We start from the raw sequence: 23,512 nt of genomic DNA on the forward strand, positions 1-23,512 counted from the left end.
AAAAAAGACTTTTAGAAATAGAAAATACTCTATATTAACAGTGGTATTGAAATCACAATAGATAATCAGTTCTTAACTGTTTTCTTCGGTTCTTACTGCACTAAAAGAATCTTCCCAAATCAGTACAGATTGGCTCTGTTGTTAAGAGAGGATGGGGGAAACTGCCTATGATCTGCCAGGCTAAAATTCATCATTAAATAATTTCAGTGAGGTGTGATATCACCACATACATGGAACTAAACGCCCCAATCAGGAGGCTATTTTTTCCCCACTGGATACATTCATTGTGATTATGATCCATTACCAGGCTAAGTGATATTATCTTAATATAATAGGATCTTATGACCTTGATACTACATTCTACATGGGCATGATAAACTGGGGAGATAGAAAGCATGCACTTAAATTCACAATGAGTTGTGTATAATCATTAACCAGCTTTACTAAGTACTTTACTTAAATTGCACAATACCTACAATTTTTAAAAATTAAAATTAAGATCTACCTGTTGCAGAGATGGTCCTTTCTTCCAAAGTTCTCTCCCTAAAGATTTAAAGAGAGAAAAACAGTGAAACAGCAGAGTATTATGGGTAGATATGCATCCCTTAACTATACCACTCAGTCAATATTAACTAAATAAATCTTAAAGTTTCCTCTACAGCTTACTACTTTTTAGTTTTAATTCTTAAATTCATGCCTAAAACAACAATAAAATAACATTTTGCTAACCAAATTAACAAAGTTTTTTTATATGACAATATTTAGATAACTGAAACATCAACTTGTTAAACTATCTCAAAAGCCATAATGTACATATCCTAAAGCCTAGTGATTCAATTTCTAGGAACTGATCTCAAGGGAATAATAAATAAACATATGCCCAAAACACATAAGGACAAACCAGTGAAAAAACAGATGTAACTTATATACCACCAACAGAAAATTGTCTTAATTAATTGCCTTAATTTAAGTAAATGGAATCCTAGGCATTAATAAAAATTATACTAAAAATATGAGGAAAAAATAGAAAAAAGAAAAAGTCTTCAAAATATGTTACATAAAAAAGTAAGCTACAACTCAGTGTTATAGGTGACCTCAATTTTATAGATAAGGAAAAGACTGGACAGCTATGCTTCAAAATATCCACAGAGGCTTCTCAGTGGCAGGATGAGTGTCTAACTTTATTCATTGTGCTCTTCTGCATTTTCCAATTTTTCTTTCATAAATAGAAAAACACTTGGTATAGGCATTTGATGTATATAACATTTGAATACTTTATATACATATGTTAAAATGTTTTTTTTTTCTTTAAAATTTCCTGAGTATAAAGTTAGGAGCTTCACTCCTTATCAAAAATATTAATATATGCAGTTTTTATGTGTCAATTAAAAAATATTAGTAAAACCCTTGAGTTGACTCTTCCTCTCAGTTCTTAAATTAGTCCACAGTATATCAGGATTTATTTGATAAACTACACAATAAATGTGACAGACACTGTCCCAAAACAAAGGGGTATGATGTAAGTAAGCAAATCTATGGTACAAAGGGAGGGAAACCAACACTTTATTAAAACTTTATTATTTATTATCTAAGTCTTTAAAAAGCTGCTCTTTCTTAACCTGGACTTTTCTAGTCATAGAGAACTGCTAATACCTTTGCTGGTGTTTTCTGATGCGGTCTTCAGTAAGGTTAGAATGTCCAGATTGTCACCAATTCTTGCGTAGTAAGAACTATCATGGCCAAGGGCGTCCAGTAAGCTTACATCAGCACCATTTTTAATTAAGATTTCTACTGCATCTCTGCAACCATACTCACAACCCAGCATGAGAGCCGTTCTAAAAGGAAAGGGGAAGAATAAAAGACCTTGAGAAAATCCAAGGAAATGTTTCAAAAATATTCAGCCAGAGGCCTCCTTAAAACATCAGTAGTACTTTAAGAGATTATACTCATTACAGATACAGATTTTACTTTATCTGTTTATCTTACATTTTAATTTCATCACATTTATAAAAAAACATTTACTTTATGTTTGCAGAGCTTAAACCTTATGCTCTCTTATATACTTTAATTACTTGTCAAACTAAACTTGTTTATTCCCAGTTCATCAATGTGGTATAAATAATTACCATAAAAAAATCTTCTACAACTAATATTGTCACCCCCTCTGCTCAAAACTTAACTCAGTCTTTTCATAAACTGAACCACATCACACAAACTTCCCCGAGAAATCATTTATCCTCCAAGGGAGGGCTTTCTGTCTTTAAGCTTCATTTAAAACTTGTCTCATTAAATGAACTTTCCTCAACTACTCACACATTAACATAGACCATTCCTTTATTCTGCATGAGAAAGCCATCAGCACTTAAACATTTCACATATGTCAGCAAATAATCATCATGAAATAATACGATTAACTTGTCATGGAAATTTAGAAGGACCCTAAAAATTATTTTGTCAAATTGTTTTTACAAATAGAAGAAGACCTTAGAAGATGGAAAAATATACCCTGTTCATGGATAGGAAGAAGTAACATCATCAAAATGGTGATATTACCCAAAGTTCTCTATAGGTTTAATGCAATGCTAATCAAAATCCCAACAGCATTTCTTGTAGAAATAGATAAAGCAATCATGAAATTCATATGGAAAAACAAAAAACCCAGAATAGCAAAAGCAATTCTAAGCAGGAAGTGTGAATCAGGCGGTATAGCGATACCAGATTTCAAACTGTACTACAGAGCAATAGTAACAAAAACAGCATGGTACTGGTACCAAAACAGGCAGGTGGACCAATGGTACAGAATAGAGGACACAGAGACCAATCCACAAAATTACAACTTTCTTATATTTGATAAAGGGGCTAAAAGCATGCAATGGAGGAAGGATAGCATCTTCAACAAATGGTGCTGGGAAAACTGGAAATCCATATGCAACAAAATGCAGCTGAACCCCTTTCTCTCGCCATGCAAAAAGTTAACTCAAAATGGATCAAAGAGCTTGATATCAAATCAGAGACTCTGCGCCTGATAGAAGAAAAAGTTGGCTCCGATCTACATATTGTGGGGTCGGGCTCCAAATTCCTTACTAGGACACCCATAGCCCAAGAGTTAATAACAAGAATAATCAAATGGGACCTACTTAAACTAAAAAGTTTTTTCTCAGCAAGAGAAACAATAAGAGAGGTAAATAGGGAGCCTACATCATGGGAACAAATGTATACCCCTCACACTTCAGATAGAACCCTAATATCCAGAGTATACAAAGAACTCAAAAAATTAAACAATAAGATAACAAATAACCCAATCAACAAATGGGCCAAAGACCTGGACAGACACTTCTCAGAGGAGGACATACAATCAATCAACAAGTACATGAAAAAATGCTCACCATCTCTAGCAGTCAGAGAAATGCAAATCAAAACCACCCTAAGATACCATCTCACTCCAGTAAGATTAGTAGCCATTATGCAGGCAAATAACAACAAGTGCTGGTGAGGATGTGGGGAAAAGGTTACTTTTGTACATTGCTGGTGGGACTACAAATTGGTGTGGCCAATTTGGAAAGCAGTATGGAGATTCCTGGGAAAGCTGGGAATGGCACCACCATTTGACCCAGCTATTGCCCTTCTCGGACTATTCCCTGAAGACCTTAAAGAGCGTACTACAGGGATACTGCCACAACGATGTTCATAGCAGCACAATTCACAATAGCTAGACTGTGGAGCCAACCCAGATGCCCTTCAATAGATCAATGGATAAAAAAAAAAATGTGGCATTTATACACCATGGAGTATTACGCAGCACTAAAAAATAACAAAATCATGGAATTTGCAGGGAAATGGATGGCATTGGAGCAGATTATGCTAAGTGAAGCTAGCCAATCCCTAAAAAACAAATGCCAAATGTCTTCTTTGATATAATGAGAACAACTAAGAACAGAGCAGGGAGGAAGAGCAGGAGGAAAAGATCAACTTTAAACACAGACATGAGGTGGGATGGAAAGGGAGAGAAAAGGGAAATTGCATGGAAATGGAAGGAGACCCTCATTGATATACAAAATTACATACAAGAGAATTTGAGGGGGAAGGGGGAAAAAACAAGAGAAAGAATTAAATTACAACAGATGGGGTAGACAGAGAAGATGGCAGGAGAGGGGAGGGGGGATAGTAAAGGATAGGAAAGGTAGCAGAATACAACAGTTACTAATATGGCATTATTTAAAGATGTGGATGTGTAATTGATGTGATTCTGCAATCTGTATTTGGGGTAAAAATGGGAGTTCATAACCCACTTGAATTGAGTGTATGAAAAATGATATGTCAAGAGTTTTGTAATGTTTTGAATAACCAATAAAAAAAAGAAAAAAATTATTTTTACAACTGAGGGAACCAACACCTAACAAAATAAAGTGACTTATCATCAAACTTCAATTGAGACTGCTGAATTTCATAAGAAAATTATTCTTGCCTTTACTATCCTATATAAGCTCTTTCTTATACAACCAATACCCCCATAATTGCTGGTATAAAATTCTATACAAAATAGGCATTAACAAAGTTGTATTATTAGCTTTAAAAAAATGCCAAAAACTCAATAACAACCACAAAAAACTTGAATACAGTGTCAAAACTATAATTTTAAAATCATTTGCTATCTAGCAAGTTTATAAAACATCACGGTGTGTATGTGTGTTTGTGTGTGTGTGTAAAACAAAAGAACTATAAAAATGTAAGGCATTATACATAAATCACCCAGATCAACCCTCTGTAATCCCAAATTTTAATTTTAGAATCAAATTTTATTAGTTATGCTTAGACAAACAGATTATAGTATCTGCACAAAATAATACAAGAATTCCATCTTCTTAATCATATTAGTGATTTAATTGCTTAAGAATTTCCTCCATTGAGATGTCTGCACAATAAAAACAATTAGAATTATAAATATGACATCTAAAAACTATTTTATTTGTCTTCTTTCAATGAACTATAAATAGTATACATGTTTAGAAGAATAAAATTAAATAAAAAGAACAAATTTATTAGTAATTATTTGTAAAATCCCAGAAACTTAGCTATAAATTATTACAACAGCCCAACTAATTAGGGGAATATATTTCAGATATTTGCCACCAGAAAGTTTGTGACCATATATACATCAGAATTATAATATAGAAAACACAATGAACACCGGACTCCAAGAAGGAGAAAAGGCAGACTGTGGGTGGAAGTTAGCAGAGCAGATTACCTGAAAAACATTCATATACAGGGGGAAAGTAAACTAAGGGAAGCTTAGGATGAAGAAATAGACTCATTTTCAGAGGAGACAGCACTGTGCTCTGATAGGCTAAGGAGAAAACACCTCAAGAAAATCTAAATTGACCATGTCAAGCTTTACAATGTCCAAGAACCACCTGAATCTAAAAAAAATTCACAAGTGAAGAAAACAGTCTATAGATATAATTTTTAAAATTCTTCTGTATTTTGTATTTATGCCCATTTCATTAAAGATTTTTTTTAAAGCTTAAAATAACAGGGATGTACTTCCTTTTTCCTTCAGTTCCCTGACCCAAATATAGGCCCTAATCACTGCTTTTATTCACCATTTAACCTGTCATTTCCCCCTATTTTCCTCTCCTTTATCCTTCAGCAGACTGAAGAAAAGTGAGGGATGGATGATAATTCCAAAGAAGAGCAAACAAAGGAGGGGAGAGGAGAAGGAGAGGGAAAGGCCAAATCACAGCAGCAAAGTTTCAGAATCACTGTGCTTCCAGCTGCTACCTTAGAGCCAAGAAAAAAGAATTACCTGTTTTGTTTGTCTCTGGAATTAATATCTGCCCCTCTATCTATCAGCAGTTGACATATTGTTGGCCTACACATCTGAGTAGCAAGAACAAGTGGTGTCCGCCCATCCTAAGCAACAAGAAAAATAAACCAGCATTAAGAAAAGAAAGTTAGAACACATGAGACAAAATGAGAATAAAAACGTAAACTAACTTACTATATCCTTGGCATTCACAGAGGCCCCATGGTCACAAAGCAGCTGTATGCTAGAAGGACAGTCTGCCATTGCTTTGAGAAAGAAAGAAAAGTGATAAATGCTGAACATCTGTTAGGACACATGGTGCTTTTCTAGGTACATATAAAGCAATATAGTTCTTCAATTTCTACACCACCAATCTTTATATTCATCATCCTCAGTGCAGCATTATAAACATCAATTTTCTATTTAAAAATGGGTTAAATGAGATCATTTTGTAACTTTTTGAATAATTTATTAGGCTCAAGGAACTATTGTCATCCTTGTAGAAGATAAGAATATATTACTAATCAAGGGCAAAAGAGATAATAAAAACCAAACTTAAATTTTCTATTTATAGCATGTTTTTAAACATAGCTACAATTACCTTGTTTCTTGAAGTTAGTGGGTTTTTTTTAAATATTCATTTTATAGTACAGCCACAGTGAGTAAAGAATGAAACATACAATTCACACTTTATTTTAAAAGTAGAGAATGCAATATCTGCCCTTTAATGATGGAAATTGGGCCATTTTGCTTAAAATTATAAAATCACATAACACTTCTTCTTGACTAACACTAGACTTCATATTTACACTGGTAAAAAATTTTTATTAAATTCAGACTGTTTACACGCCTCATGATTTTTTTTTCAAAGCCTTATGAGCACATTATTTTTTTCCCCTTGGTGGAATTTAATAGAATTAAGCAAAATATATGTAAGAAAATCAAGTAAATTTTAATTTTTGTCTCTGAGCCAGCAAATCCCTCATTAAAATGCTAATCAAACTTAAAGAAATAAACCAAACTGAATACATTAATTCAGAAACTAAAATTTATAACTAGCCAGGTTCAACTATAAATGAGAATTAAAAATGAAAGGCTTAATAAATTCCAGGGTTATAATATACTGAACATGTAAAAGTTAGTATTAAAGGTCCATGGTGAAGACTGTTAGCTAGTAACCAACTTGGATTACCCTCTCTTCCATGATAATAAAGTTGTATTGAGCACATAGTGACTCATCTAATGACTCCATTTTCCAATCCCTCCCCCCAATAGCCAAGTGTGGCCATGTGACTTTGATTCTGTTTATGAAATGTGATAAGAGTGATGTGTGTCACTTCCCAGTCTAGACCTTAAAAGACTAGTGATGCCTTCCTCTACAATCTTTTCCCTTCCTATGAGCTGGAACATAGAGGTGCCTGCTATCATCTCAGCCTTAAAATTGAGAACAACTCTAAAAGATAGTAAATCTGCTAAATGGAAGAAATCTGGGTTTCTAAATGACCCTGTGGAGCGAAGCATTAGCCAACGTGAACATCAGGTCTGTGACATGAAAGAAAGAAATTCTGTCCTTCCTTTAAAGCCAATGTTAATGTTATTTTATGGTTTGTTATATAGTAACTTAGCCTAAGACAAAAATTACTATTGAGTGGGGTGCTAATATAACAAATACATAAAATAAACAGTACAGATTTAATGGTTGGATGCCATGTGATGAGTTAACAAATCTCAGGCTAGAAATCTGGTGAACCTCTTATGCTGTGACAAAATATTTCACACAGCTATCATCTATGATAATTTAGAAGGTATACCATGTGATTATGAATGCTTTCTTGGTTAGGCAATAGAAAAGAGCCATACTAATAGGATATATTTAATAATATATGTATTTGAGACCTCACAAGTGTGGTGAAGCAAATTGTTTCTCTATACCAAACAATACAATATAAAATCATTGTTGCTTACAACTTTTCTCAAAGGCCTTATAGCCAGGGGAAAAAGGATCAAATCCTAGAATAAAGATAAGATTGAGGATGTTATATTAACATTCAAGACTATTGTTTCAGATGGCTTTAAGATAAGTAGCCATTAAAATAAGATTAAAAAAATCCTGAGTCTAGAAATAAAGACAAGAGATAATGGAGGGTTAAGAACCATATGTCCAGCACATAACTTCTGATATGGTTCTTGGTATATAAGTGGTTGGAAGCAAATAGGTTTTGAGGGAATTGTCCTACTGCAAAAGCCCAGTCAGCTGAAACTCAGTTGTTCCAAACTTAATCGGCTTCCACAAAGGGCAACTTTCTCCAATAACCAATGCTAGGAGCCACAGCAAAAGTATTGATACATGGCTCTTTTGGTTTAGATGACTGCCAGCGAACCATTGAGGATATGATTATGTTAAGCTTTATATTTCATATGAAAATTGGACTCCTGCTGTTCACCTCGGCCTGTTACGGGTTACTCGTGTCACTCTTGTAATGGGAGAGTTCCCATTGGTTGGGGAAGGATAGTAGGAGGGAACTTCCGAGGGGAGGTCCAAGCGCCCGGTTCTGGTGAGACACGTGGGTCAACCGGCTTGGGAGTGAGACACAGAGGGATCGCTTAGCGGCTTTTTTAAAATAAAGCTTTGTTTCCCGCTTGAGCGGTTCGTGTTTCTGTGTCTAGCCGGGTTGCGGCGGCTCGTGCAGCCGGATTGCGGCAAACCAATTTACCTGTCTTAGAGGAATATAGACTAGTAGGATTCTCCCTAAAGGCAGGGCCAGGAGCCACAGAGAGCAATGGATAAGGGATGTCTCCCATAAAACAGAAGGGGCAGGTGGCAGCACCAGTAGAACAAATCAAGAAATTGAACCCTAGGACCTCAGCAGGAAGTCCTGTTCCAAGTTCTGCTCAGCAGGATTTGATACCTGTTACTAACTAGTGAGTGCTGTTTGTCCCTGTTCCTTCCTTCCAAAAAGGAATCTTTATTTTACTTACCCTGTTCTTGTGCCTTCATTCTATATTATAAGGAGATACCTTCCCTTTGAATTTATAGACTGCTAGACTATGAAGTGTTACCTCAGAGCCAAAATGATAAAACTGTCGCAACATCCAGAAATCCTGGACTTTGAGCTAGAGGCTGAAGAACTGATTTATGTATTCTCACCCTTGAGAAGAAGATGAAGGATTCCATGTGTGGGGAGTAGAGGCTACAGAAATATCTGGAAGGACAGAGTTGGACTGGAGCAGAAATTGTGAAATCTGTTCTCCCCTTTTTCAACTGTGTAATAACCTGACTAGTCATCTAGAAACTACACTTCTGAGCCCCCTTTACAAATAAAAAATGCCACCTGGCTTTGCTTTTTTCAGGAGAATATGAATGGAGGGTTATTTACCACTTCTAAGTTTGGGCCTTAGACTTTGAGCATGTGGTCCACCCATGTTCCCTTTCCACTCACTTCTAGTCCCCTCATAGACAAGACTATAACTGCTTTGACCACAGAGTTGAGGAAGAAACCCAGAAGATAGAGTAGCAACAAGATGAAAAGAATTTCATACAGAAATGACCATGAGTCACCTGCCAATCTATACTACATTCAAAAGTTTTTTGTAAGAAGCTTATATTAGAGTTCTTTTGGTAGAACACTAAAAAGATATCCATCCTACCAATAAATGTATTGAACAAATATTAAGATTTCAGTTGATCAGGTGGTACCAGTTCTAAATAAAGGGGATAAAATTCATAATAACTCTTGGAATTTTATTGTAAGGCTGAAATGATAATGTACATGAAAATGCTTTGCATATAATACCATTCTATATAAAAATAAAAGAGAAGAAAATGCATTGAGAAATAAAAATAGAAAAGCACCTAAAATGTAAAAGAGAAAAAAGTGAAAGAAAATTAAGACATAAAAAGTTAAAGGAAATTAAAGGGTATCTTTAATATGGACCACTGTAAGTCATGCAAATAGTCCCTTTACATGAAAAGAGAGGGTAGATTTATTTTTTTCATTTTAGTAAACTATAGAAATTTCATACTGAAAAGAACCACACAAGAAGTCAGGCTATCTTACATTCCAAAAATACCTGAACATCTAACTTTTTCAATGTATTTTCTTTATGACACCTAAAGAATAATTCAGACACTTTGACACATAAGTGTGAACAATAAACTCTGTGAAATTACTAGTAAATTTTTTTATATATAGCACATTACAGTGATATGAAATTCAGTATTGACACCTCTTAGTCAAAACAATCACCATAATTAATTAATTAAGGCACTATTTATGATTTAAATGTAATAATATTATTAACTTCATTCTGCAAGTGAGAAAAAATAAGGCTTAGATATGCTAATTAGGTGCATTCAATTTAGAAACAAAAAGTCTTTCCCACTTCCCATATATCTTAACAATTCACACACACACACACACACACACACAGTGCTTGGAGCTCCTTGATAGCAGGGTATGTTGTATTTATCTTTGTGCCTTTAGTATCTAACAAACTGGCCTGTAAAAATTCACTGATTCAATCTTTTTAAACTTCATAATCTAATAAATTATACATAGAAGTGTAGAGCATTCTTTATTTCACCATGAATCATACCAATACATGTTAAAACTTCGACATTAATTTAAATGATTAGATATTTTAACAAACATTTGTGTTCATGGGAAACCTTTGCTTACCTGCATCATGAAGTGCAGTTCTCCCCTGAAGGTCTACATGTTCAGTAGGACAATTGTACTGTTAAGACACAGAAACTTGGGTGATCTGAGAGAGTTTTGTTTTAAAATTCAATATCCAGACTGAAATGAACAGCTGTTATTTCTTAAAATATTCCAAATATCAAAGAAACTTAAGACTTTTTAGACAATGTAGCAAATATTTTGACATGAAACAAATATCATAACATGATATAACTGTAAATTTCATGGTATTTCACCAAACAGGAAACATACGGTACATTACAATAGCATGGAATATTGAAAATATGTTTGTTTGTTTTTTCAGTGAAATTTAAAACAAACTTCTGAATAAGAACAAATAAATCCTAGTGTGAAATTTAGTGGAAGACCCTTTGATTAAATTCAGCCAACTAGTTCACAGAATTTTGTGGTTGCTAGATTAAAAGTTTAACTAATAATGTTAATATTATGTAGTCAAAGTTATCTACATTTATATAGAAATATATAAATCATATCTTCTATCACTTTATCTTAGGCCATATTCTAGACAACAGAAAATTCCAATCTCCAGCTAATGTCAACAGGAAGGTCAAGTCTTTGTTATTTATTTTTAATACACTGAGTTATGCAATTCACTTCCCTTGGAGTTTTTGTTCTTTATTGTTCACATTCCTTCACAAACGATGGAAAAAATATCATGTAAGCTAACAGTCAAAGTTAGCCTACCATTTTCTTTGAACTCAAATTCCAAAATACATTAAAAACACATTTTTCAGTCAAATAATAAAACTAAAATTTTAACCACTTCCATTACCTGTAGAAGTTTTTGCAGGCACAATGCATGTCCATACTTGGCAGCCAGATGAAGAGCATTTCTCCCTAAAAAAGAAATTATGTAAAGGATTGTTTTCTTCATACATTAATTTTTATAAAAATATGATTCTTTATTCCAAAACTAGTTGACAGGATACTTAATTTGTAAGCAGGCTCTTAGTTTCTATGATTTTTCACTTAAGTCTGATATTTTAATAAGAGATAAATAAACACACAAAACAATAAAGATGGGATGAAAAATTAGCATACAAATTCAAAGAAGTAGGAACTTTGTCTTATTCACCACCATTGAATCTCCAGAACCTACAGTAGTATCTAAGACAAAGTAGGTAGTTAAGTACTAGCATAAAGAAAGAGGGAGGGGAGAAAAAAAGAATGGAAGAGGAGAAAAGGAAAGAAATACCAGATTTTATGTAACATTTCCAATTAGGCAGTGTGGGCAGTAATAATGGAGAAAGTTAAATATAAGTCATAGAAAAGGTATTCTCTAATTTTCATACTTCACCTAGAACTCATAGTCCATTATGAGACTATATTTCTGAACATCAGACCACTTGTTCAAATATACTATGTACCAAAATGTGCAATTTTATACACATTTTAAAAGAAATGCCAAAGGGATTGGGGAGGAAAGGTTACCAAATAATTTAAAAAGCTGACTTTGAATTTTGGATAAAGTAGACTCTCAGAGGATATCTTAACTCCAAACGTTCTCTTCTAATTATGTTTTTTTTACACATTCATCTCTCTTTGTTCTCTTTTTTACTGGTTTACTTTAGTTATACATGACAGTAGAATCCACTATGTATAATTATACAAGCATGAAATACATTCATCTCTCTTGAATAGTAAAAAATACAAGGGTTTCACTAAGATATTCTATCTTCCACTTTTTAATACTCCCAATTTTCTTCTAACCTCACAAATTTCTGAAAATATAATTTGACTTTGCAAGTACACCTTTCTACTAGAAAAATAATTTATATTCTGAGCATTTTGGATGGATAAATAAATTGGCTTTCAATTCCCAGTCAAGAGTTTAGGTAAGTAGATAGGTTTTCCTGGTCTGATCACTTTTCTGCAGCTGGTTAATAAGATTCTAGAACAAAATACAGTGAGACCAGGCACAGATGTAATATATCAGCCACATCCAATCATCTTCTAATTTCAAATCAGTCAGATATGATCATTTCAAATTTCAACTTAGTACCATTAATGGACAAGTTTCCTAGAAACATTTTACACTGTGAAAAATAATTGACAGATAGCATGGAAATGGAGGTGGTGGAATGAGGCATAGTGGTGAGTCTCTGGTGTTCAACAAAACGTTACAGAAAGCTGGTTACATAAATAGGCCTAAGGAAATACCCAATCCAGACACTTGAGATGTAGCAGCAAAAAAAAATCAGGACACACCAGATCTAAAATGTGCAATGTTAAGGAAACACCAAAGGGGTTGGGAAGGGGAGGAAACCTTTCATTATAAATCACTTTCACGTAAAACTGAAGTTAGGTTAGTTTACATAAAAATTTTAAATCAAATATCCACATCTGGATTGTAACAGATTCTGTAACAAATGAGAAATGTCCTTGTCTTCAAGAAAGGACATCTCTAGAGACAGACAAAGAATCAAATAAAAATATAGCTAAATAGCAGCATAAACAAAAGAAAGGAAGACTTTAGGATATGTTAGAATGCAATATATGAAGCAATGTCTGCTGATCTTGGGAAAGCTTTATTTGAGTTTTATCTGCACTGAAGGAGGCAGGAAAAAAGTCACTAGATTGGGCTGGAGATGTAGCTCAAGCGGTAGCGCGCTAGCCTGGCATGTGTGCGGCCCGGGTTCGATCCTCAGCACCACATACAAACAAAGATGTTGTGTCCGCCGAGAACTAAAATAAATAAATATTAAAATTCTCTCTCTCTCTCTCCCTCTCTCTCTCTCTCTTAAAAAAAAGTCACTAGATTATCCACAAGGCAAAAATGTCCAGAACAGAAAAAACACAGATTAAAAAAGAAAGAAAGAAAATACATGTTTGAATTGGAATCAGCACAGTAAATAGTCTTAGAAGTTCTGAAGACATATAGGTCTAAAATTTCTAAGAATATATATACCTTCAGTGATATACAGGAACATTCCTACAATAAACATATTTCTTTCTTCAAACATAGGTAATAAACTAAGTTTGGACTTTAATTTAAAATTTCATGTATGTTAGGTAAAGATTTTCCTCACTAACTCAATTGTGATCTGTTTCCCTTTTTCTGTTTCATTTCTAAAAAGAACACTGGTTAACAGTAATGTATTTATTTGCCCATACACAGAGTCACAGGATAAAATATTAAAGATGTTTAGCAAATTCTCTGCTCTGAGTCAATTCCTATATTTCACTGACTAACAAAGTAGAATTACAGAGAACTAAGCTGTTAAAGAATGCCAGAGATATGAGAATGGTGATCCTGATGGACTGAAAAGTAACACTCACTGAAAACATAAAAACATATTTTTTAACATAAAAACATATATTTTATGTTAACACTCACAGCTATATTCAAATACTTAGGGGTCTACCTTTGATGTGCAAACTTATGCTACATGATTTTAAAGGACAGACATAGGCATGACTAAGTGTAAGCAGAATATAAAGTAAAAAAGATTTCCATTGTTTTTAAAAATATGTTTTTATAAATATAGCTAAGCAAACAGACTGGGTTCCCTTTGAGGCACAATGGCTAAGAACACATACTGACTGCAACGTTATCTACTGAAGGGCCTTGGGCAAGGTACTTAACAGCTCAGTGCCTCATACCTCACTTAGTTAACATGGAGATAAAATGAGTTAACATATGTGAAGCATATAAGGTACTTATTTAGCAGCTTAGCAGAGAAGGTATACAAATATTATATAAATGTCAGCTATCCTTGCTACTATCCTTATTGTTGAGGTTGTTGCTATTTCGAGGTGGTTACTTCTCCATCACAAAAAAATGTCTAATTGAATGTCAAATGACCCCATGACAGAGAGGACTCTTAGAATAATATATGAATATCAATTCAATAGCCCCTAAAGATATTAAAAATCTGAGATTTTAGGATCCCATAACACTACTAACACCAGCACTAGACTATAGGTCTTACACTGCTTATCAGTCTAGTAATCCTTTCTCCTCAATTCCCTATACATGACTGCGCTCCACAATGATAACTCAGAAGTAAACCTTTTCTCAACTATTTGAACATAGAAAAGTAAGGAGTTTTCTTTAGTCTAACTACTTAAGTGGCCAGGGGTATAGCTCAAAAGTAGAGCACTTGCCTTGCATGTGCAAGGCCCTGGATTCAAACTGAAACAACACACACATACATATGCACGCACTAACAGTGGACAGTGTTTGCAACCTCTTGATGCTTTGACATTGACTATGGAGGTAAACATACCTGCAGTGTCACTGGTTGTAATGTCAATTCCATGTATAAGGATGGCATTCAAACACTCAAGATTCCCCTTTGAGGCCACAACATGGAAGCTAAGCAAAAAGAAAATATTTGTTATACCACAGAACCTACCAAAGGTAATTTTTATGTTACATGAATGTCACTATTTATTCAAAACATGTGTGCGCTCATATACACACACACATACACACACACACACACACACACACACACACACATTTAAAGGCTACATATTTAAAGGAACATATTGAGCATCCCTAAACCAAAAATCTGAAATTTTAAATACTCCGAAGTTGGATTTCTGTAACATGCCAATACATTCCAGAACATTTATTAGAACCAATAAAATATTCTAATATTCAAGTCTTAAGAGAAAATTTATCCCATTAATACCATTAACTCCATAATTTACCATTTCAGTAGCAAAAGTATTGGTGCTTGGATAATAAATGTACACTGAAAGATTTCTATTTAGATCATTTTGTTTAATTTCAAATATACCAAAAATCCCCCCAAAAAAGTTATTACAAAATCCTGAGGTAAAGACACATCAAAACATTTATCTCTTGGGGCTGGGGTTTTAGCTTAATGGTAGAGAGCTTGCCTGGCATGTGTAAGGCACTGGGTTCAACCCTCAGCACGACTTAAATAAAACAGAGGTGTTGTGTACATCTACAACTAAAAAAAACAAACAAAAATTTAAAGTCCATTGATAACTAAAAAACATTTTTTTAAAAATTTACCCCTTCTCTTTACAATTATCAAACTAAGCCTTCCAAACAAGCAAAATGACCTTTAAAAACCACAAAAGAATCTGTGACCAGTGACCAAAGACTACCAGCTAATTCTTCTTCTTGCTTACAGACAGACCTTCATGATTGGTTAAGTTTCACACAAACCGATGTAACTGAATGATTTTCCTTATAAGGGAAGTCAAACCTGCTTAAGAAACTGTGAAGCATCAAGGATTTAAGACACCAGATAACAAAACATTCCATTTCTTTGATCATCTACTTTATTAATCAACATTTACAGAAACTTTTTCTGTGCACTAAGACCTGACGTTGACTATCAAATTCAAAGCGGTAAATAACATAAGAGTTGTTGGCAAAGGACACTGAACTCAGGTTGAAATAGAAATGATGTTCTAAACAAGTACAATAACCACTCTGAAGATGCCAGGAGACAAAGGATATGAATGTGTTCAGCAAGGTGCCTGGAAACAGAAGCACTCTGCATCGCTTTCTCAACCCAGGGTGCATCCCTGGCCAGACCATTGAAAAGTTTTATGATCCTCCTGGTCCCTGAAAGCTTAGTACTTCAAGTTCCCCCATTTTATGAAGAACTTAACATTTTCATAATACATAAATTCAATGCTTATTTTCTTTATAGTTTTTGAATCTCTTCTTAATCAATTGCAAACTCAATAAATGCAGAGATTTTATCTGTTTTCCTTTCTATTATAGCCCCAGAATCAAGTGCAAGACAGATAGTGGACCTTGAAATATTTGAATAACTAAATACTTAGAGACAAACTTTGAAGACAGCTTGCAAATTAATTTCCAAGTATTATGATACTCAGTGTGTGACTCTACCTACTATTATGACAGATAAAATGCAAACTAGAGACCAAGCATTCCTTTAAAAAAAAATCAGGTTTGAATACAAACTGAATTAAAGAAAAATAGATGTTTCTGATAAAAGGTATATAGTGTTCTTAAGAGTTAGATTAGTTCTCCTTCTAACAGAATAATTAAGGCTGAGGATATTGTTCAATCTCTGCAATAACACTGAAATCAAGAAATAATTGTTACATTTTTGCTTTAAATTTCAAAATTAAAAAAATCAAAACAAAGTTTTTTTATAATTACAGATAATACAAAAGATACATTTGTAATGACCTATACTTGACTACTTACTAAATTATTTAATTAAGGAGAAATATAGTTTATATTTATTAAGTATATATTAAGGCTGAGGATATCATTCAATCTCTCTGCAATCTGAATAAATTATACTATGCAATGCACTATGAGAGCCTTTTGGGCGCTGCTAATTCCTTCACACAGATATTTAGCCCCCCAATGATCTTGGAGATAACACTTTTTGTTTGCTTGCTTGTTTTTATCTCTTGGCTCACAAAATTTAGAAGACCCACTTCTTCAAAATTAATCAACATTATAAGAATGACATGCTAAAAGTCAGAAATCAGAACAAATCTATAATGGATTATTAATATCGGTATGCTATAAATAGTAAATGTGCTTCAGAAAGACAATACATCAATTATTAAAATGTGAGCAAAGAACTATAAAGGAATATGAAAAACTGCTTCACAAAAATACTCTTTTGCAATTAAAATATCAGTTCTTAGGTTTTCCTTTTAAGAATCAAGAGACAAATTTCTGCTTCCATAATGGAAGATATAGATAATTTGGACAATCAGTACCTCTGAGGACAAATAGAAAAGCTGCACAAAATATAAACATGTCCTCAAGGGTATTGGTAAGCTAAAAAGATAGTAAAGAAATGACTAGGCCAGGATGCAAGGGAAGACAGATGCCCAGAGGAGAGAGCTTAGTATCTGAGCAGAGGCCACTTCCTTCTGAACATTTGCTGATTCCAGAGAAAGCGGTTGGGAAGTTGAACACCACTTTGAAAGCCATTGGGGGAAGGGAAGCGAAAATCTAGAGCCCGTGGTTCTGTCATTGATGGTGGGGATCCTTGGTGAACCTGCCTATTTGGGGTTGGAAGTTCCAAAGGCTGTGCCCTAGGAGAGAGGTACACAGGAAAGAAAAAGAACCTTGCAGTGACAATGGCTAGGCTTCAAATATTTCATTTGTTAAATAACACTGAGATCAAGAAGAACTTGTCTCATTTTTTTGCTTTAAATTTCAAAATTAAAAAAATTCAGAATAAAATTGCTTTTATAATTACAGATAATACAAAAGATGCATTTGTAATGTCCTATACTTAACTAAACACTAAATGCTTTAACTAAGGAGGAATACAGTTTACATGTGTGAATAAAAATTAAATATATTTTATCCCATGAATCCCAGGAAGAATTCTACTTCTTACACTGAAAACCTCAAAGATTAATTCTATTCATTTATTTCACAAACCTAGAATTCAAAGTTCATCAAATGATACTAAATTTTATACTCTATAATATAAGTAATTTCACCCTAAACTGAACCTTAGATCAAAAATTCAAACAAAAACTCAAAGATCATTCATTCAAAACACTGAAAACAGGAATGGGCTGAAACAAGGTTTCACCAAAGAGTTTCACACCACAGAAGACTTCCTTTATCTTTTAACATCTCAGAGTTTCTGGAAAAACAAAATCACTTACAGATACTAAATTTTAATTATTTCTACTGTGGGTCCATTTTCATAAATAACTTAAAATTTAGAAAAAAATAGGGAAAAGCAAAAATAACCAATGTGTCTGTAACTATCAAATTACAACTTGATGAAATTGAAACATTATAAACGTTTAACTTTTCAAATTTTAGTTTATTTCAAACTTTGTATTATCTTTAAAACTACTTAATTTATAGTCATGCTTTACTATTTTTACTATATTTAAAAGTCTAAGCATTCCAAGGTAATGACCTCCATCAAACATTAACTATTCACTTCCTAATATTCATTTCTATATTTAGTCTTTGGTTTCCACCTATAATATTCTGAATAAACGCTTACAAGTATAAGACTGAGGAATTTTAGGAAATGGGACTTTTCACCTTTAACTTTGGAAGGATGCCCAGATAGGGTTTTAACTGCTATAATTATAAAGGGTCTTAACAGAATCTATATCTACCCTTTAAACCAACTGATCCCCACCCTCAACAGGAAGGGAAGCAATGAAGATTTGGGATGGGTGGGGGAAAAGACACATGGTTCATAAGCACATAAACTAGCCAGCTGTCCTTCTCAGTAACAAAAACAAGAGTAGGATCACTACCTATGTCTCTCTAGGACACACTAGTTATTCTGCTTCCAACTGCTCTGAACATTCTCATTTAAGTATCTAAGTTAAAAAAAAAAATAGATCAGGGACTTGGGGGGAAAGACAGTAAAATTTACAGAACTCTTCAAAGAAAAAAGCTTGGGCTCACATCCTAGTTCTGTGACTTTCCATGAGATTAAAGCAAGTGTTTTAACTTCTGTAAACTTTTTTTCTACTTCTTTTATAGGGCTGCTCTGAGATCAAATATGGAAATATGAAAAAATCTTATCAATAAAAATGCATCAAATAACTATAGGCCATGGTTTACTCTTGGGCCTAAACAGCTAGACCATCAGAGTAATCTGGTGTTCTCTCTCTCACTTGGGAATCTTTGAAATTAGAACAATCATTAGCTTGTTTGAAAGGTTTTTGTTTTGTTTTTTGTTTTGATACCAGGGATTTAAGGGGCATTTAACTAACCACTGAGCCACATACCCAGTCGATTTTTCTTTTTACTTTTTAAAAAATTATTATTTAGAGACAGGGTCTTGCTGAGTTGCTTAGAACCTCATTAAGTTGCTGAGGCTGGCTTTGAACTCAGAATCCTACATCAGCCTCCCTAGCTGCTGGGATTACAGGTATGCACCACCACACCCAGCTGTTTGAAAGTTTAACAGTGAGTTTTGGTAGAGACTTCTTAATTAAAAATTAATATCCATAGTTCACAAATTTCATTTGTATCCCAACATTCTACCCAAATTTTCTTCAGACATGCTTTCATCACGGGCAATACTTACGCAGATCTGCCCTCCACATCTAGTTTGCCTGGACTGACTCCCTTTTTAGCAAGGATTGAGGATACTTTTTCTACATCCCCTCTCTCTGCAGCTTTCATCAACCGGTCATCATATTTATTCCAATCTGCTGCATGCTACAAAAAGGAAAAAAAAAGAAAGAAACATGGCATAGTATATTAGTTAAGATTTTGTGGAGGAGGAAGGAAAAAAGAAGGGAAAGTGGTACTGCGTAAGACAATTCCTCCTTTTCCAACAGCATCCCAAACTTCCTTCTCTGTGCTGTGCTAACTTAAGTAGAACAGCAGTTACAAAACCTTCCCAGGACACAGGACATTCAAGTGTAGTTTACATTGTACTTTTGAGAAAAAGTATGCTTCTCATTTTCTCTGTCCTGTTCCCTTTGTCCTCAGGGAGAAAACAAGGAAATTAATAATTACTAAAAGCCACCCTGTGCCAGACATAAACGACCCCCAAAAACCCTAGTAAACTAAAATTATCTTCTCTACTTAACAGATGTGGAGAGTCAATGCTCTGGGGACATTAAATGGCTGAAGTCGCCAAGCCCAATCTTGACTTCTCCCAAATCAGTTGCTTTTCCTATTCCCCAATCACACTTTCAGATTTGGCTCCCAGGACTGTTAGCCATAGAATTCTGTATACATTTTAAGAAACCATATTCCTCTCCCACTTATTTAAAGGTACTGATAGAAATATATTTATTTCTATAAGGCAAATAATACACACACACACACACACACACACACTCACACACACTCAATACAGAGAGAAACTTATTATGCTTATATATTAGGATAAAAAAAGAACTTCTACACCAAAAAAAAAAAAAAACCTAGAAAGTCTCTAAAGTATTAATTTCTTAGAATCTAAAATAATAAAATTAGAAATGACTTTCATTTTCTTATTTACATTCAGTACATTTTAATTTTATAAAAAAGATTTTTAATTTTAACAAAAATTCAATACATGTTTTAAAAAGGAAGATCAAAAGTAGTTTTTTAGGGCTGGGGTTGTAGCTCAGTAGTTGAGTGAGGCACTGGGCCGAATCTGCAGCACCACGTAAATAAATAAATAAATAAATAAATAAGGATATTGTGCTCATCTACAACTCAAAAAACTTTTTTTAAAAAGGTAGTTTTTAAAAATAATATTTATTTGTATATATATTTAATTGTACTAAGATTTTATTTAGCTTTGATTTGAAGAAAGTTCATTTTAAGATATTATTCTCAGTAAGCAGAAATTAAAGAACACAGAAATTAAATACATGTTGTTTACACATTCAAGATTTTAACCTTTTAAAATATATATCAACTTCCTGCTTAATTCTGTGCTAAATCCAGTACTATTTCTAGAACAAAAAATATCTACACATTTTTCACATAACTTATAAAGCAAATCCTATGCTTACAAATATCATAACAAACCTCTGGGGGAAAGTTATTTACTCACAGATTCCCTAAATGTTTGTTTAATCAGCAAGATTATTTTATATCTAATATCCTCTGAACCACAAAAAGAAAAAAACACCAATTTTCTAGCTAAATATCAAAGTACTCATTAAAAATATTAAAATTGTGTATAAAAAGATAAATACATTAAAATTTTAACTCACTCTTGAAATTCAGTATTTTTATGGAACCTGGTTCAAGTACCTACAGACTTAATAATTGTCTTGAAATCTATAACAATATGAAGATTAACCCACTTCTTTCTAAATTCAGAAGTTAAAATTGACAATTATGAGTAGAGAGTAACACTATTTATTGGCTCAAAATCTGTTACATTTTAGGCACTACCTTTCTCTAGTGCAGATCAAAACAGTTTAGTGACTCTGATTTGAGGAATGGTAGTGGATGCAGACCTAAAAGACGCCACACTTTCAAATGCCTCAGGGATTAAGTCATATTTAACACACTTTCTCTGTATTGATTAGTTTATCCTTACAAATAACACAATCATTATTTCCAACTAGCTGGTGGAGCAAAAAGCTACATAATTCCAAAGGAAGGCTTTAAAAAAAAAAAAAACAACAATTAAACAGGATCAAAGTCTCACATGAGGATGTGATTTTCAGTCTACTTCATCAAGCTCCATTTTCAATTCTGGTCCAGTGTCAGTTAACAGTAATGCTGCTTAATGATTAAGATTCTATCATGTGCTTTTTTTAATCCAAGAAAACAAACAAGAACTTTTATTTTCTATCACTAATCCTAATGGCAAATCAGGAAGAAGAGTAATCCAACGAAAGCAAAATTAATAAAACAGCACATTTTAAAAGAACACAGTTCAGAAAGCCGAATGAGAACCTTTTGTTACACTGAACTACTAGGATACCTACTCTGTTCTTAGGAGCACAAGAAAACCAACAGCTCATCATAGACAGGATTTAGTTTCTTGTTGCTAACGGCAAACCACTCCGCATTAAGTTACAAATCTCTGCAGCTCACAAAGCAAGCCTTCACACAAACGCCTAATGAGTGGGGTGACTCAGTCCCTCACATGCTGTGCTACACTTAGCTTGGATCTCTAAGGATATTTTCTTCGTCTTCAGGATCCTTCTCCGCCTTCATAACGCTTGAAAATTATTTTCCTCACAGCGCAGCACTTGATTAACAGGAGCCTCAAGTCAGGTACTGTAACTCCTCCTATTTCTCGTTCTTTAGAGACTGTCTTTCAAAGTCCTCCCTTTCAAGGACCCCACTAGAAAACCTGAACAGTACTCTGCATCCTGCTGCTTTGAAACTGCAACAGAGACTCTGCAGTGCATGATAAAACTGTCCACATCCGAAAGGTCCAGTAAACAATGCAGAGACTGTCTCCCGTTGATGGAGTTCTATTTTAGATTCCATAGGACCTGACAGCTGAGTAATAGAAAGGAGCAGCTAAGAATATATTGTAAAGGCATGCTTTTCTTCTGAGTAATAAATTTCAGGTCTCCTGGGAAAATGACTCAAACATGTTGTAAAACATGCTTATTATATAAAAACAACTTGTGTGACATAATGACAACACTGTTAAGAGACAAATTTGGTTATCCTACAAAACAATATTTAAAACCAGTTTCAGTCTTAGGATCATCTATCATGGAGTTATAATAGCCTTGACAAACAGAATATAAAATTCTATTTAAAGCCAGTGTGTCACACTTTAATTTAAGGAAACACACACACTCACAGTAACACTTTCAAATTTCCTCCATTTTAGTACCCATACCAGTCTCATTCCGCATACAACCAAGTTTCAGCTTACAACTGCTGCCAGTCTGTCTCCTTGCATGTTAAATGAGAAGAGTCAGAGGAACTGCCAAGACATTAAATAGACTACATCATGATGAATACTTTTCAACAAATTTTAAATTTAACTCAGTACTCTTTAATTTCCAAGTTTAGCACCCTGCCTGTTATAACAAGTAAATATTTTATCAGTGGAAAGTCAAATTATCTGGATTTGGCAGATTAAAAAACAAATAAACTGATTAAACACTAAAGGAGGCATTAAATATTGAACTAGACCATAAATGAAATTCTGTTTGGGGACAAAGCAGAGGACTCCTCCACATTCTCTACAATACCTATACTTGTACCAACATTCCACACATTATCAAGTTGATACACCCACAAGTTCAGGATTCTTTTTTAAACCATGTTTTATTTACCACAATAGTATAAGAATAATTTGTACTTCCTCCAAAAAGGCACATTCAGGAAAAATGTTTCCTGGGAATGCAAAGCATTCCAACACAAGCATTTATAGGAAAGAGGTAACTGCTAGCCTATAAGATCATGTGCCTAGTACAAAATTCTGTTATGAACTTCAGCAAGAAATCCATTTCCTACTATTTAATTTTAAAACATTAGGTCCATTTTTAAATTTTAAAGTATATATGTATTACTTTCAGAACAATGATTTTCCCCCCTCAATCTATGAGCTATTACAATGGATTTATCTGAGTCAAGAAACTCCAC

The 23,512-nt window shown here is 33.8% G+C and overlaps 1 protein-coding gene and 1 long non-coding RNA gene across 11 annotated transcripts in view; one reads left to right on the forward strand and one right to left on the reverse strand.

The window, feature by feature from the left end:
- Uaca (uveal autoantigen with coiled-coil domains and ankyrin repeats) overlaps positions 1-23,512 on the reverse strand; it is a 105,783-nt gene that overhangs the window by 32,050 nt on the left and 50,221 nt on the right. For 2 of the 5 annotated variants that reach the window (XM_026387844.2, XM_026387848.2), the window contains exons 2-9: positions 19,527-19,660; positions 14,754-14,842; positions 11,297-11,361; positions 10,483-10,540; positions 5,999-6,069; positions 5,804-5,910; positions 1,654-1,835; positions 506-543 (exon numbers count right to left, since the gene is read on the reverse strand). In XM_026387844.2, coding sequence (XP_026243629.2) covers positions 506-543; positions 1,654-1,835; positions 5,804-5,910; positions 5,999-6,069; positions 10,483-10,540; positions 11,297-11,361; positions 14,754-14,842; positions 19,527-19,660 — 744 coding nt within the window. Of the gene's footprint in view, positions 1-505; positions 544-1,653; positions 1,836-5,803; positions 5,911-5,998; positions 6,070-10,482; positions 10,541-11,296; positions 11,362-14,753; positions 14,843-19,526; positions 19,661-21,602; positions 21,828-21,885; positions 21,976-22,760; positions 22,785-23,512 lie in introns of those variants that run through there. The other 3 variants (XM_026387846.2, XM_026387845.2, XM_026387847.2) reach the window with 3 other exon arrangements.
- The window catches only part of LOC113182091 (uncharacterized), a 511,795-nt gene continuing 510,371 nt past the window's right edge, over positions 22,089-23,512 (forward strand). For all 6 annotated transcript variants that reach the window (XR_013343747.1, XR_003300670.2, XR_003300672.2 and 3 more), the window contains exon 1: positions 22,089-22,177. This is a non-coding gene — a long non-coding RNA (uncharacterized LOC113182091). The remainder of the gene's footprint in view (positions 22,178-23,512) is intronic.

This window comes from Urocitellus parryii, chromosome 6 (assembly GCF_045843805.1).
Source record: "Urocitellus parryii isolate mUroPar1 chromosome 6, mUroPar1.hap1, whole genome shotgun sequence".
Taxonomy (NCBI): Eukaryota; Metazoa; Chordata; class Mammalia; order Rodentia; family Sciuridae; genus Urocitellus; species Urocitellus parryii.